Genomic DNA, 17,220 nt, shown 5'->3' with positions numbered 1-17,220 from the left:
GGCATTCCTCCTCCCCCTTCCTTTATTCTTCTCCATTATACTTATCACATTCTATGTGTTTTCCTTATTTATTTATTAATTTATTTTCGGTGGCTATTTCCCCTGCGAGAATGTAAGGTCAAGGAGGTCATTTATTATATATCTCCAATGCCTAGAATGGTATTTACATTTAATAGGTGATCAATGAATATTTATTGAAAAAAGAAAGAAGAAAGGAAGGAAGAATAACTAACTAGAACAAAATGCCATCTATCTAGAGGTAAGATTTCTGGTCATCTCAAATCTCTGGACCATGGCCATGAAGCCAGAAATAATTGAAAAAGGTGTTGAGAAGGAGACAGAGCAGTCATCCAGCCCACTAAGGACTCTGTCACAGGAAAGCCCCTCACTGACACCCTCCCTTTAGAGCCTATTTATTCTCAAGTCCACATCCTTCACCCAAAGTTAGCCTTCTAGTTTCCCAGCTCCCAAAAAGATTGAAATAACAAAATACAAAGTGATCTGGCAATAAGAAGAGACAATTTCAATCCTCTAACTGGAGTTAAGTAATTACGATAACACACGGGTGTGGGTAAAATTAAGCTAATGCTTGCAAAATGTAAACCAAGAGCTTCATGTATCATATAAATACAGAGATTGTGGTTTTGAAAGAAAAACTGGGACACAGTGAGCTCTTCCCAGGGGCAAAAGGGGTGTGGGGAGTTTAGTTAAGATGATGATGAAATATTTGAATTTCTGGACTATTGTGATGGTGCAAAACCTACGCCATATTTACATGTCACTACGTTAAGAGAGTAATATTTATAAGATGCTTTAAAAATCACAAATGCCTGCTCTGTAATTTTAAGAAAAGAATCTGTTTTGAACATTTCCAGAACACCCTAAATGATCTTAAGGATTCATACAAGAATGAAGCAAAGTAAGCAGTGTCTGACATCTAAATGGAATCCTTTAAAATCCAATCTGTAGCTTTGAACAAATGGGACCATTTTGCCCATACTTGAAATTTTCCTCAATGATTTTTTAACTGCAGGAATGAAGGGCTAAAGAGTAATGAAGCACACTGACCAGCTTCAGTGAAAATGGAAACAGGGTCAGTGTGGAGGAGTTAATGCCAGACATGAGGTATTAGACACTTGTAAGATCTGTTTTTAAACTATTGGCTTGAAGAATAGCCACATTCAGTGAACTTCTGCGTGAAAAGCCTATTCAAAGGACAGGCTAAGTGTGAGGCATAAAAAAGTCACCATACTAATGTATTCAGGAGAAAATATATCACATTCAACGATCAAGACTTTTTTTTTGTTGTTTAAATATATGTTTTAGCATTCTTTGTAGTAAAATAAAAATGTTTATAATAAAAAGAATTATAGGTGATACCAAAGGTATACTTACAGTTACACAAAAATGCCAAATTATGCCAAAACAAAATTTCTTTGGAGGTCAAGAAACCTCCAAAGATTTTCATTGAAAAATCTGAGAAGAATTATAGACTCTCTCAGCAATGCCCTAATATCTTGTATACAAATTCTTACATTACCACAGATTCCCAGGAGGCCAACCACAGACCCCTAGGAAGCCCATGAACCTCTGGTTAATAAATCTTTTTTTTAAATTAATTAATTAATTTTTTTTTTTGCTGTGTTGGGTCTTCGTTTCTGTGCGAGGGCTTTTCTCTAGTTGTGGCAAGCGGGAGCCACTCTTCATCGCGGTGCGCAGGCCTCTCACTATCGCGGCCTCTCTTGTTACAGAGCACAGGCTCCAGACGTGCAGGCTCAGTAGTCGTGGCTCACGGGCCTAGTTGCTCCGCGGCATGTGGGATCTTCCCAGACCAGGGCTTGAACCCGTGTCCCCTGCATTAGCAGGCAGATTCTCAACCACTGCGCCACCAGGGAAGCCCTTTTTAAAAATTTTTATTGGAGTATGGCTAATGATGTGTTAGCCTCCACTGCACAACAAAATGAATCAGCCATACACATATAGATATTTCCTCCCTTTCGGACTTCCCTCCCATTTAGGTTACCACAGTGCAACAGGTAGAGTTCCCTGTGCTATACAGTATGTTCCCATCAGTTGCCTATTTTATACATAGTATCAATAATGCATATGTGTCAATCCCAGTCTCCCAGTTCCTCCCACCCTACCCCTTTCCCCTTTGGTATCCATACATTTGTTCTCTACGTCTGTGTTTCTATTTCTTCTTTGCAAATAAGATCATCTATACCATTTTTCTAGATTCCACATATATGTGTTATTATACGATATTTGCTTTTCTCTTTCTGACTTAGTTCACTCTGTATGACACTCTTTAGGTCCACCCACATCTCTACAAATGACCCAATTTCGTTCCTTTTTATGGCTGAGTAATATTCCATTGTATATATGTACCACATGTTCTTTATCCATTCCTCTGTTGATGGATATTTAGGTTGTTTCCATGTCCTGGCTATTGTAAATAGTGCTGCTATGAACATTGGTGTGCATGTGTTTTTTTGAATTATGGTTTTCTCTGGGAATAAATCTTAACCTGAAGGGTAAAAACATACCTTGTACAACCAAGAAACATTAAAATAATCAAATAGATCATTTTAATTTCTCAGCTCCGGAGGGGAAAAAGCTATTTCAATTAATTGACTGATAAATTCAGGTAAAGTTCACTCATTTAACAACATATTTTAAGTGGTGTGAATTTGTTTTCTATGTCTACTACTTTATCAGAGCTGATATAAGAAGACAGACTTAGACCCAGGGACAGGTGACATAATCAGCCATTCTGGACCCAGGTGTCTGAGAGCAGAACTGAATGGGCTTGGCCTCTGCAGAGCTGGTCTGATCATGGAGCTCTTACACACAGCACTGCCTCCCAAACTACTGCTTCACTGGCCTCCTTCAGTGCCTGCCATTCCGTGCATCAAGGCACTTCTGTGGATCAAGTGATGGGGATATTCAAATACAGAGATGCATTAACCTGAAGGTACAAGGAAATAACTCCGGGAAGGAATACAAGAAGCCACATGAAAAACAAATACGTGATGGAAAAGAATTTAAAATTTTAGTAATTTTTTGGAAGTTAAATTTAAAAAACAAACCAAAGACTTCGAAGGAATGTCCTGCTTGCCCTGGATTCCTTCTGAGTGTCCCAGCTATCCCAGGGGCCCTGCTCCACTTCCTCTTGCTGAGGAGCCCTACATTTGGGAAGTTTAGAAAGCACTGGGGTAGTTAATTTCTTGGGGGTGGCAGCTCAAAGGATCTTCATCAACAGGTCTTTAGTAATATGAACAATGAGAGATGTGGATGTCACTTCAGTATCTAAAGAACTAGTGTCCCAGATAGCCAGGAAAAATACGAAACAAAGCAGAATTCCATCCGTCTTAACAGGGCAATAAAACTAAAGGACTTGGAAAAGGAATTATAAAAGTGTGCAAAGAACCCAATGGGATAACATTAGAATGCCTCTGGAGACATTCATTCATGCGTTTGTCCATCTATTAAACAAATACTCACTGACTATCGATTATATAACAGGCCTTTTCTGGACACTGGGGATACATAACTGAACAAAACAGACAAACAATAACAACAACAACAAACAAACAAAACAAAAACCTTGCCCTTGTGGAGATTATATTTTTGTGGAGAAAGACATAAACAAGAAACATAAAAACAAGCAAATTACTTAGATACTGGAAGGTGACAAGTGCTATGGATTAAAAAATGTTTTAAAGCAAGAGTGTTAAATTTTAAATGGAGTGATTAGGAAAGCCTTATTGAGAAGGTAACATCTGAACAGAAACTTGAAGGAGGTGCAGGGATTAACCGTGGAGATGTCTGGGAAAATAATGTTTGAGATGCAGGGAAGGACCAAATGTGTAAATCCTGACAAATGTGAGGAACAATAAGGAGGCCAATGGAGTGAAAGTTGGATTATGAATGAAAGTAATAGGAAATGAAATTGGAAAAGTAAAGAAGGTCTGAATCACATAGGGCCTTTTGGGCCAAAACTGTAAGGACTTTGGTTTTTATCTTGAGATAACTAGGAACCCTGTTAGAAGTTCCTGAGTAGAGGAGGGACATGACCTGACCTACATTTTAAAAGCTCTTTGGCTGCTATGTGAACAGACTGTGGAGGGCAGGGCTGGAAGACAGGACAGGTTCGGAGGCTCCTACAGTAAGCAAGAAGGGAAGACACTTTCAGTATCTTAAGAGAGCCAAAGAAACACAAAATCAACTGAAGCAGTGAAGCAAGTTAGCTACCTAACTATGTGGGGATTGCATATTTTGAGGGGGGTATTGAGAGACCAACCCATTTTAAGTTATTGTCTCCCAGTTACGGTGACAATAAACAAGGCTAAGAATGTCCCCATACGTCCTACGGGCCTCTGGACTTTATGTTCTATTAGTAATTTATCCTCCAAATTGGGACACCTTTGAGAATGAAAGGAATGCTATTAATTACACCTGGACAACAGGTACAAGAGAAGGTTCCTTTCAGATAGGGCAACCCTAATTACAAGGAACTTAGGAAGCCTGTAGATGGTTCCTTAAAAACCAGAGTTCGTTTAGAGAAGAGCTAACACCTATCCTTCTCAAACTCTTCCAAACTATAGCAGAGGGAGGAACACTCCCAAACTCATTCTACAAGGCCACCATCACCTTGATACCAAAACCAGACAAGGATGTCACAAAGAAAGAAAACTACAGGCCAATATCACTGATGAACATAGATGCAAAAATCCTCAACAAAATACTAGCAAACAGAATCCAACAGCACATTAAAAGGATCATACACCATGATCAAGTGGGGTTTATTCCAGGAATGCAAGGATTCTTCAATATACGCAAATCTATCAATGTGATTAACCATATTAACAAACTGAAGGAGAAAAACCATATGATCATCTCAATAGATGCAGAGAAAGCTTTTGACAAAATTCAACACCCATTTATGATAAAAACCCTGCAGAAAGTAGGTGTAGAGGGAACTTTCCTCAATATAATAAAGGCCGTATATGACAAGCCCACAGCCAACATCATCCTCAATGGCGAAAAACTGAAAGCATTTCCACTAAGGTCAGGAACAAGACAAGGTTGCCCACTCTCACCACTCTTATTCAACATAGTTTTGGAAGTTTTAGCCACAGCAATCAGAGAAGAAAAGGAAATAAAAGGAATCCAAATCGGAAAAGAAGAAGTAAAGCTGTCACTGTTTGCAGATGACATGATACTATACATAGAGAATCCTAAAGATGCTACCAGAAAACTACTAGAGCTAATCAATGAATTTGGTAAAGTAGCAGGATACAAAATTAATGCACAGAAATCTCTGGCATTCCTATATACTAACGATGAAAAATCTGAAAGTGAAATCAAGAAAACACTCCCATTTACCATTGCAACAAAAAGAATAAAATATCTAGGAATAAACCTACCTAAGGAGACAAAAGACCTGTATGCAGAAAATTATAAGACACTGATGAAAGAAATTAAAGATGATACAAACAGATGGAGAGATATACCATGTTCTTGGATTGGAAGAATCAACATTGTGAAAATGACTCTACTTCCCAAAGCAATCTATAGATTCAATGCAATCCCTATCAAACTACCACTGGCATTTTTCACAGAACTAGAACAAAAAATTTCACAATTTGTATGGAAACACAAAAGACCCCGAATAGCCAAAGCAATCTTGAGAACAAAAAATGGAGCTGGAGGAATCAGGCTGCCTGACTTCAGACTATACTACAAAGCTACAGTAATCAAGACAGTATGGTACTGGCACAAAAACAGAAAGATAGATCAATGGAATAGGATAGAAAGCCCAGAGATAAACCCATGCACATATGGTCACCTTATCTTTGATAAAGGTGGCAGGAATATACAGTGGAGAAAGGACAGCCCCTTCAATAAGTGGTGCTGGGAAAACTGGACAGGTACATGTAAAAGTATGAGATTAGATCACTCCCTAACACCATACACAAAAATAAGCTCAAAATGGATTAAAGACCTAAATGTAAGGCCAGAAACTATCAAACTCTTAGAGGAAAACATAGGCAGAACACTCTATGACATAAATCACAGCAAGATCCTTCTTGACCCATCTCCTAGAGTAATGGAGATAAAAACAAAAATAAACAAATGGGACCTAATGAAACTTCAAAGCTTTTGCACAGCAAAGGAAACCATAAACAAGACCAAAAGACAGCCCTCAGAATGGGAGAAAATATTTGCAAATGAATCAACTGACAAAGGATTAATCTCTAAAATTTACAGGCAGCTCATGCAGCTCAATAACAAAAAAATAAACAACCCAATCCAAAAATGGGCAGAAGACCTAAATAGACATTTCTCCAAAGAAGATATACAGACTGCCAACAAACACATGAAAGAATGCTCAACATCATTAATCATTAGAGAAATGCAAATCAAAACTACAATGAGATATCATCTCACACCAGTCAGAATGGCCATCATCAAAAAATCTAGAAACAATAAATGCTGGAGAGGGTGTGGAGAAAAGGGAACACTCTTGCACTGCTGGTGGGAATGTGAATTGGTTCAGCCACTATGGAGAACAGTATGGAGGTTCCTTAAAAAACTACAAATAGAACTACCATATGACCCAGCAATCCCACTACTAGGTATATACCCTGAGGAAACCAGAATTCAGAAAGAGTCATGTACCAAAATGTTCATTGCAGCTCTATTTACAATAGCCCGGAGATGGAAACAACCTAAGTGCCCGTCGTCGGATGAATGGATAAAGAAGATGTGGCACATATATACAATGGAATATTACTCAGCCATAAAAAGAAACGAAATTGAGCTATTTGTAATGAGGTGGATAGATCTAGAGTCTGTCATACAGAGTGAAGTAAGTCAGAAAGAGAAGGACAAATACCGTATGCTAACACATATATATGGAATTTAAGAAAAAAAAAATGTTATGAAGAACCTAGGGGTAAAACAGGAATAAAGACAGAGACCTACTGGAGAACAGAAAAAACCAGAGTTCAGGGCTTCCCTGGTGGCGCAGTGGTTGAGGGTCCGCCTGCCGATGCAGGGGACGCGGGTTCGTGCCCCGGTCCGGGAGGATCCCGCATACCGCGGAGCGGCTGGGCCCGTGGGCCATGGCCGCTGAGCCTGCGCGTCCGGAGCCTGTGCTCTGCAGCGGGAGAGGCCACAACAGTGAGAGGCCCGTGTACCGCAAAAAAAAAAACAACAAAAAACCCAGAGTTCGTTAGAGGAGGAAGACCAACTTGCTTACTGAATAGACATCTTTTAGCCTGGGAAATTTTACAATTAAGAATAGAAATGAGAGGCTAACTCAGATCCACAGTATCAATATGTTTGTGTTGAATTTAAGAATAGTCAATACATATTTGGTATGTTCGGTCTTTGTCTTATTTAAACTTGGCCTGTTGGAATATCTAATAGATTGCCCTTGCAACTCCAATTTAAAATGAATGATTAATTTATTTCAACCTGTGATTTAAGTTGAAAAGAAAATTATTTTTTACTGCGTTTACTTGTAAATGTCTACCGTGAGCCAGTAACTGTTCTAAGCAATTTATACACATTGTAGGGGCAAAATCGTGCTTCAGTGGAAAACTGTGCATTGATTTAGAGCACATTCTTCCAAGATTGAGTCTGATTCAACAAGAGCTACTTTACAGCCCTGTAGGTTGTAGATGACTGACAACAAGGCGAAACAATTTTGTCTGCAGACACGCAAATTCTGTCCCGTGAGAGCTTCAGATGACTCTGCCCACTCTTCCCCACACGAAAGAAGTTAGTTTTGCCTCCATCAGCATGTTCACTTCGGTATTCCACATCTATAAAAGTGCTGATTTTGTGGGCTCTCCTTTAAGCTGATTGCAACATCTTACCAGTTTTCTCCTTGTAGTGGGTTGACTAGTGTCCCCGTAAAACTCATGTCCACCTGGAACCTGAGTATGTGACCTTATTTGGAAATAGGGTGTTTGTAGATATAATTAGTTAAGCTGAGGTCATCCTGGAGTAGGGTGAGCCCTAAACCCAATGACTGGGATTGTGATAAGATGAGGAAAGGACACACAGAGACAAAAGACACACAGAGAGAAGGCCACATCAATAAAGAGACAGATATTGGCATCCTGCAGCTACAAGCCAAGGAACACCAAGGATTCCCATGGCCATCAGAAGCTGGAAAAGGCAGGAAGGATTCTTCCCTAGAGCTTTCAGAGGAACATAGCCGTGTTAACACCTTGATTTCTTACTTAGCTGCCAGAACCGTGAGACAATACATTTCTGTTATGGTAAGCTCCTCAGTTTGTGATACTCTGTTACGGCAGTCTTAGGAAACTAATACGCTGCAATGAGTTAAGTACAATCTTTAATGTGTTCAATTTATAGCTGTAGGAGAGTCATAATTTTACCTGCCTTTGAAAATTATACTTTAACAGTGTTAGGTCGTTCACACCTCCCAGCAATCCAATGAGGCAGGTACTATTTTTATCCTTATTTTATAGTTGAAGAAACTGAGGCACAGAACAATCAGGCAATGTTCCTGATGGGGTTTAGGACAGGCTACCCCAAAATACAGAACTTTGGCATATTGAGTATTTTAAGGAATTTGAGAAAGAGCATGTGCAGGGAGGACTTTCTGACCTTCCCCCAAAGCAGGTCACAACACCCTCTGGTGAGAGGTTCTCCCTATACCTGGAGGGAAGGAGCATCCCTATCTCCAAAGACAGAGGGAAGGCAAGGGGAATCTGAATGAACAGACTTTGCTGTTTGCCCCTTTATTACACTTAGCTCACACCCTTTTTTGTCTTGTCATATTGTTCCATGGCTCGCCATGCTTCATCAAAACTAGCATAAAGACGCTCAGGTATAATAGCTTCTTGGGGTCTTCATTTCCTTATGAAAGCTCTGTGTCATGTCATGTAAAACTTATATTAAATAAATTTGTATGCTTTTCTTTTGTTAATCTGTTACTGTTACAGAGGCCCCAGATGAGAACTTAGAAGGGTAGGGGGAAATTTTTTTCTCTCCTACATTCTCAAAAGCATACCTAGGAAACAGTACAGCAAGCCATTCAACCCAGATGACCTCACTCCGGAGAGCATGCTCTTAACCACTTTATTCTCCTGCCCCATAAAGAGCACTGGGATATCTAAAAACTTAGGATTCCTGGTACTTATAAAATTTAATTTAATAGACTTTCTAGAATTTTCCAAGTATTTGGAAAGTTTTGTCAAATATTCACATGCTTTAAAGAAAATATATTACATTTGTATTCATTTAAACTACGTATTATTTTATTAAAGTACTTATTAAGATATTATTAAATTATAAAATCTTCCTTAAAGTAATTGTTACAATTAGATATACAAATAAAATAATAAATACATGGAAAACTCAAAAAAAAAACCCTAGGTTTTACATTTATTACTTTAATGAGTCAAATATTTGTTTTTAAAACCAGTTACCCTCAAAAGCCTTCTTTGGACACAAAAGCTGCCCCCACTGACATCAGAATTCACTTTGACCTGTATTGTATTATGAAGAAAGTATGTAGTACACATTTTGTTGCCCATCAATATCTTTGTCCCAAGTGAATTAATCAAACCCTTCAGCATTTAAGTTAGAATTCTCCAAAGTTCTTCAATCGAGCAGTTCCATCTCCTGGAACAATGCTTCCTCACCCTCCATGAAACGCTTATACCCAAATTCTACTGGTTCAGGATACAGCTCAAAGCCTTCTTTGAACCCCAGTCAAAGTTAGCCACCCCCACCGCCCATTTCCACCAAGTATACTCTCAGCACACTTACACAATTCTAATTACATGTTTATGGGATTATTGGATTAATATTCAGCTTCCACACTAGACTGTGAGATCCCTGAGGACAGGGACATGTTGGCATCATTCTCCACCAAATCCAGAGCTTAGCACAGTGTCTGGAATATAGCCAGTGCTTAATAAACATTTGCAGAATGAAAGAAGTGATGAGCCATGTGGAGGGCATATGGCCCCTCTTTGGTGGGAAATTCCCCATTGTGTGTAATATTAGAAGGACACTATTCTGCATCTCCTACTGCTGACACCAAAAATGATAAAGGGAGACCTCTTTTCTCTTCCTACCCTCAGCAGCTAGGACACAGCAGGTAACCTACACCAGATAATCAGTTGCTCTCACATAGGATATCATTCTCTGGCTGGTGATTCAAAGAGCCAGGGACAATTGAGAAATTACTTATGGCAGCACACAGATAGTCCAGCAGCTATACAACTGGGTGCCCAGCACCACAGATGTTCTGTGGCTGTGATCACGGTATTGTCCATGGAGTTGTTCCAACCAGATGGTTGGCGGTGGTTCCAACTTCCTGCCTGCTGTGGGCCTTGGCCTATTTTCAAAGCCTGGTTCTACAATGATTCTGTAAATTATATGTAATTCTTTCAAAATATTTCTTTTTTCCTTAATCTAGACACAGCGGGTTTTCTGTTACTTACCAATGAAAACCTTGACTGATATACACACACACATACTCACACAGAATAACAGAGAATAAATCACAGAGCCTGGAAGTGTGAAGTGAAGCTGCCTTTATAAGACACAAAGTATTGGTCCATGTTTGGACAGCATATGGGTGCTGAAGCAGAGGGCTTCTCTTTAGGTTGAAGCCAAATGTTATTCAGGTTATGACCGCTAATTGTAACTGAAGTAATTGTGAAATGTAGAATTAATCCACATTTCCCTAAGTGTAAAACAGGTGTGATTTGGAGATACTTGAGATTATTTTAGGTGGAATGCCCACATGGCATTAAATAATATTGAATCACACAGTGAGAAAGTGATTCCCTTTTCCATTGTCCTTCAGTCTTTCTGACACCACCAAGGATTGGTGGATTGATGTCTCTTTGATATTTCTTGAACACTTATTAAACTTCCTTTATAACAAAGAGAAGGCAGCCTCAGGCTCAGAACATTCAAAGACAATAGTCTCGAGCTAGAATAGAATTACATTTACGTTTTAATTGTATTTAGTTTTCTAGTTACCTCCTATTTAGAGCAAGGCATGCTAATTTTCCATTTATAGTCACAATATAAGCCTTCTAAACAGATTTCTTTTAGTTGAAGAAGTGAGTCAACCTAAAAATATTGAGTAAATAATAGCACAGGTAGAACACAGAGAAGGCAAAAATCCTGAAGATGGTGAGTTACCGTCTTCAGTTTAGAAGACACCAGGACAGGCCATCAATTAGAGACACAGATACAGATGCAAATGACTAAAAACTGAAGCAAAATCCAGACCCCGAAAACAATAGCTACAACTCCTTCAGAAACATTTCTGAAGGCACACAAGTGCGTGATGGACAAACCACTATTTTACTGAAGCCCTAGACTCTGGAAGGTGGGGGATGGAGGGGGTGGAGGCAATGATTGTCACCATCATAAAACTAAAAGCAGGTGGGTTAAAAGGACAAGGCAAGGTAAGGCAGCACTTTCTTGAGGAAGAATCCACACAAATCCAGAACAGCCGTCTAACCTCATCTACCTCCTCATTCAGAGAAGGGATGTTCTCTTATACATAGAAGTAGCAAATGGCAACTCTCTGAATGAGAGTGATGGGTCGATCTTGTTATCCTTGGTGTTAAGGTAATATGATCTATAATTATACATGAAAACTTAAATTTTATTCTTCTTGCTTCATTAACGTTCCCTTAAATCAGTAATTCTCAATTGGAAGGAGCAATTTTTTCAGACTACCTGTATATCAAAGATTCTAGAATGTTCCACCGGGGAGTAGGGATACCAGCTCTCCCTCACTTCTCACCTAGTTAGAACCACTGTTATAAAGAGAGTGTATCATGCCCATTTGGAGGGGGGAAGTGGGAGAAAAGATTCAGAACCACTGTTTCAGTGGGAGCCATAAACAGTATAACTCCCACCCAGCCCATGTGACAGGTGTATGGGTGGTGAAGAAAGAGGCAATCTCTTTACCTTTCAGCACCATACTATGTGGATAGAAGGTAAGGGTTAGGGAAAATTGCACCATAGTAATTTGTAAAATGGCTAGGCAATGGTTAAACAGCATCTGTATTTGGAAAAGGGGTTACCACTCAAAACAGGTTTTTAATGACAAGGATCTGGTTTGCTCCAGTCGGGAAGGCCCTGTACCATAGATGTAGTCTTTCTTTTCCTCCCTCCGTCCCAATCCTCCCTCCCAATTTCTTCTTTCCCTCCTTCTTTCTTTTCTTGTTTTATTTTCCTCTTACCCTCCCATCTTCTGAGTTACTGCATTATTTCTAGGGACAATAGCCCCCAAGGTTATCTATGGCTTATTGGACATCACTAGCTTTCAAACTTTTCTCCCCAAAGCCTCACGACCATACTGGGGAAGAGCTGGCAGGGTGAGACCCATTTTCCTCTGAAAGCAGGGGGCTCAGGGTGCAGCTCTGCAGTATTTCACATCCTGGCAGTACCGCTTACAAGCTGTGTGACATTGAGCAAATAGCTTCATTTCTGTTGTGCCTCAGTTTTCTCATCTATGAAATGAGAGTAATAAAATCGTCTACTCAATTGGATTTTGTGAGGATTCAATGGGTGAGTTGGTATAAAGTACTGAGAACAGGAATAAGCACAGTATGATTGTTAGCTTTACATATTTGACTTCTCTCATAAGCTTTCCTTTCACAGAAGAGTTCTACTGCCCCCAAAAGATTTGAAAATCATTCTGCTACTTTTGCCCAGGGCTGCGGTCATTGTTCAAATTAGCATGCTCTTTAACCTATACTTTTCATCAATTTTCTCTTCTCTATCTCAGGATAACTTCATTCTTCAGAATACCCCCCCTCCTGCCCTCCCTCTCCCCACCTTCCCACTATTTTCAAGGTCAGATTCTCCCCACTACTGTCTTTATCCAGTGATTCCATGGATTCCCTCAGACTATTCTCATTGCATCACAGGCATCAGAAAGAACCTAATGGAACCCTCCCTTTTACCCTGAAGGAAACTTGGGTCCTGCCACATAAATTATCTCACCTAATTTCACAGTGAGAGAGGGAGGAAGAGATGTGTATCCTGACTCTGATTTCATTGCTCTTTCTCTGACATTACCTGTCTCATCACTTGGTGGAACTATACACAGAATGATTCCAGCTTCCCTTCCACTGCCAGAGCCACATTTCTCTTCAATGACTCTTGAAGTTCTGCTCCCTTTAAAGAAGTCTCTGAAGTCGTGATGTCTCTGGCCTCCTTTCTCCCCACACACAGCGGACAATCTGAGACCAGCATATTTGTTTGTTCTCTCATTCACCTAACAAGTTCTTTTTTGGGCATCAAAGTAGTTCCAGGGTTGAATGACAGTGTCCCTGTGTTAGAGGAGCTCCTGCTTAGACAGGCACTCAAAGAAATATCAAGTTACAGAAAAGCTGTGTGTAAGGGCTAGGACAGGGTGAATGCACAGAATGTTGTGGAGAAGGTAGCTCACCCAGCTTAGGGGTCATGGGCCAGGAGAGGCTTCCTGAAGGAGTTGACACCTAATCTGGACCTTGGAGTAGGCATTAGCCAGATGAAGAAAAGGGAAAAGTCGCTTTAGGCAGAGGGAAGAGAATGTGGAAGGGAAGGCATAGGCAGTTAGTTGTGAGAGCAAAGAACTTTGGGGAAAGTGCCAGAAATTCTGTTCATAGGAGTGAAGTGTGACAGAGTAGGAGCCATGAGGTTTGAAAGACTGGGCTACGTCTTAAAGGATCTTGTAGGTTGTACAAAAAAGTTTTATCATGGGAGACATGGGGAGTCAATGCAGGGGTTTAATCAAGAGGATAAGAACGTATTTTATTCTGTAGTGGCAGCATGGAAATCTTCGTTGCTGTACGCAGGCTTTCTCTAGTTGTGGCAAGCGGGGGCTGCTCTTCGTTCTGGTGTGCAGGCTTCTCACTGCGGTGGCTTCTCTTGTTGCGGAGCACGGGCTCTAAGCCTGCGGGCTTCAGTAGCTGTGGCTCACGGGCTCTAGAGCGCAGGCTCAGTAGCTGTGGTGCACAGGCTTAGTTGCTCCACAGCATGTGGGATCTTCCCGGACCAGGGCTCGAACCCGCGTCCCCTGTATTGGCAGGCGGATTCTTAACCACTGCGCCACCAGGGAAGCCCAAGAATGAGTGTTATTCACTGGATGTTATTGCACTAATTGACCCAGGTGAGATAAGAAACTGAGATATCGCAGCATAGAAATACACACCTGTGTCCAGAACGTTCATAACCCACTGTTGAATGTCCCTATGAGCTGAATTCTTGAGGAAATCTTAAATACAACTTCACCATTGCTTTTCACTTACCTACATTTTCTTTAATAACCTGAGCTTTTGTACCTTAACTGGGTTTAACCAGTTAAGTAAATAGTGGAACCAGATTGTCTTACTATTCTTTCCTACTGTTCTATTTCTAATCACCCAAGAAAGCCTTCTTCCCTTGTTTACAATTATCCTTTCAATCATTGATTTCAACATCTGTTAAGGAACAGATGTACACAAAACTCATTTAACATCAAGTTTCTAATCTGGTAACATTTAACACACAGATAAAAATGTACTTTATGAAATTTCATCTTTTTATACCTCTACCATGCCAAACCCAAAGGAGATTTTTGGATGCACTGCATCAGTGGGTATCTCACATTTGAGTAAATAACTCAGATACTTCATACAAAGTGAATTCCAGACAAAGTATAAAGGATATTCAGTTGACCGTCCATCTGGGCAGGTTTCATATCTGCAGATTCAACCAACACTGGATTGAAAATATTTGGGGGAACAAAATTCCAGAAGGTTCCAAAGAGCATAACCTGCGTTGGCCACACACTGGCAACTATTTACATAGCATTTACATTGTATTAGGTATTATAAGTAATTTAGAGATGATCTAAAGTATACAGGAGGATGTGCATAGGTGATATGCAAATGCTATACTTGAGCATCCTCGGATTTGAGTGTACACAGGGGTCCTGGAACCAATCCTCCATGTATACCGAGGGACGACTGTGTTTTTAAAAGAGCCCTGATTAAATTTCTATCAACTGTTTGATGAACCAAGAGACCTGCTAAGATAATTTCCCATCTAGAAAGATTAAAGTTGAAACCCCCCCTTTTTTTTTTGCAATTTTCATCACCCAAAATAAGATCAAAAGGATCCGTTTTTGAGTTGCTATTAATCTTATTTACATCTTAAGTAAAATTAAGATTCAGCCAGGGCTGGGAGTAGGCAAAGTGCAGAACAGCAGCTCTTTAGAAAGAACAACTCTCCCTTTTCATCTTGTACTAAAATTTCGTTAACTTTTTCTGTGTTATGAGTAACTCGAGCGTCAGCAATCCCACGTTTGGTCGATGGAGTTTTTACTCATTGCGCGCGCGCGCGCACACACACACACACGCACACACAACCCTCTCAAGCTCTTTTCGTGCACTTCCATCCACCTTTTCCAGCCGACTTTGGCTCCTGAGTCCTCCCCTCTCCTCTCCCAGGTACTCACAGGGTCTGCGTACTGGGCGGCAAGCTGGGGATGCGGTGGATATCCTTGCAGGTGACTCTGAAGTCGTCCTCCTGGTGGCATTTGCAGGGCGGAGATGGACACCCTTTCCCCCTCAGGCTCCTGGGCAGGACAAGAAGCAGCGCCAGCTGCAGCAGGGGCGTCGGTTTCATTGTCCTCGGGGCTCCAAGGCTATGTCTTCATCCTCCACTATCGCCTCATTCTCAGCCCTCTGCGCCTCGGGTTCCCTCAGGCTGAAGGAGAGCGGGAGGGGTGGGAGGAAGGAGAAATCGATGGGGTCGTGACTTAAGCACCAAAGAGGAGGCTGGAGAGGGGAAAGAAGAGGCTCTCAAGTGCTCCGTTTCCCTAGGCAACCCTCCACCCAAACAAGCTTACGTACTTCACTTTCCTTGCCCCATGCCACTCCCGTCTGTTGCCTGACAATCAGCGCCGGTCTGGGCTGTCCCCTCTGCCCTCCAACCTGCCTCACGCGCCCCTCCCATTACTTCCCTCCAAAGCCTAGTTTACACGCCCCCTCCTTTCCTTGGCTCTAAACCCAACGGGCCACCTCTTCCCATGGGTGGGTAGCCTTCCCATGGGTGGGTAGCCTTCCCAAAGCGCTGCCTGTCGGGATCCATCCGCACGCACCCTCTATCCAGAGAAAGTTGCAGCGGAAAGGACCGTCCCGGGGCGGACGCCGGTGCCGCAGAACTTCAGCTCCTCCTGGCCTAGCACGCGTCTGCCGAGGGTCTGAGGCGGGCACACGTGGCTTGCCAGCCCGAGGTGCGGCCGAGGCCGGGGCGCGACACCCACGGGGGGATCCTCACGGCTCCCCAACTTCAGCGCAAACCCGGACCTCTGGGGCGCGCAGCCACTAGCGCAGAAATCGCCGCGGGGAGCCGTCTGGCGGCGTTCGGTGGCGTCCAGCTCTCACTGCAGCGCGCGGACTCGGCGAGGCAGGCCAGGAACTGGGCTCTGGCGCCACCTGCCGGGAGAACCGGGAACGGCAGAAACTGTTCGAGTGCCTTGAATGGAACTCTTGAATCGAGCTTTGCTCTACGTAGTTGAAGTCGACCTGTAAATTCTGGTCTGGCCAGGAATATTATCGAGCCATATATCCCCCCAGAAGATGGGAAGAAGAAGAAAACTTCAGGGGCACACTATTGTCTACTCATCATCCTTCACACAGTAGCCAAGAAGATAATTTAAAATAAATATCAGATTGTGCCAATTTCGCTCTCAAAAGCTTTCAATTGCTTACTAATTCTTCTTGGGTAAAAGGAGCATATAGCATCATATAGCATCTTCTCACATGCTATATGGTTCCATTTATATGAACTTCTGGGACGGCGGCGGGAAGTTATGGTGAAGGAAATCAGAATAATGGTTAGGGGAGATTGGAAAAGGACAGCGGAGAACTCATGGCAGTTATATTGATAGAAATGTTCTACGTCTTGATTAGACTGGACATAAGTGGATGTATACATTTGCCAAAATCTATCAACTGTGCACTTTAAATATGTGTATTTCAATTTTTTTAGTGGCTTTGTTCATAATCCCCCCAAACTGGAAATCACCCAAATGTTCTTCCACTAGGTAATAAACAAAGAGTGATACATCCATACAATGGAATACTATTCCACAATAAAAAAAAGAAATAAAAAAATTTTTAAAGAAAATTAAATATAAATCCTTTATACTAACCAATGAAACCC

The 17,220-nt window shown here is 41.4% G+C and overlaps 1 protein-coding gene across 3 annotated transcripts in view; it reads right to left on the bottom strand.

Moving 5' to 3' along the window:
- The window catches only part of TSHR (thyroid stimulating hormone receptor), a 180,902-nt gene extending 165,123 nt beyond the window's left edge, over positions 1 to 15,779 (bottom strand). Inside the window, exon 1 of one of the 3 annotated variants that reach the window (XM_007470463.1) lies at positions 15,509 to 15,779. In XM_007470463.1, coding sequence (XP_007470525.1) covers positions 15,509 to 15,678 — 170 coding nt within the window. In that variant the 5' untranslated portion in view covers positions 15,679 to 15,779. The remainder of the gene's footprint in view (positions 1 to 15,508) is intronic. The other 2 variants (XM_007470465.1, XM_007470464.1) reach the window with 2 other exon arrangements.
- Positions 15,780 to 17,220: the final 1,441 nt, after the last annotated feature.

This window comes from Lipotes vexillifer, unplaced genomic scaffold (genome assembly GCF_000442215.2).
Source record: "Lipotes vexillifer unplaced genomic scaffold, Lipotes_vexillifer_v1.1 scaffold841, whole genome shotgun sequence".
NCBI lineage: Eukaryota > Metazoa > Chordata > Mammalia > Artiodactyla > Lipotidae > Lipotes > Lipotes vexillifer.
Note: the sequence above shows the minus strand (reverse complement) of the source record. Positions and strands in the feature narration are given on the sequence as shown.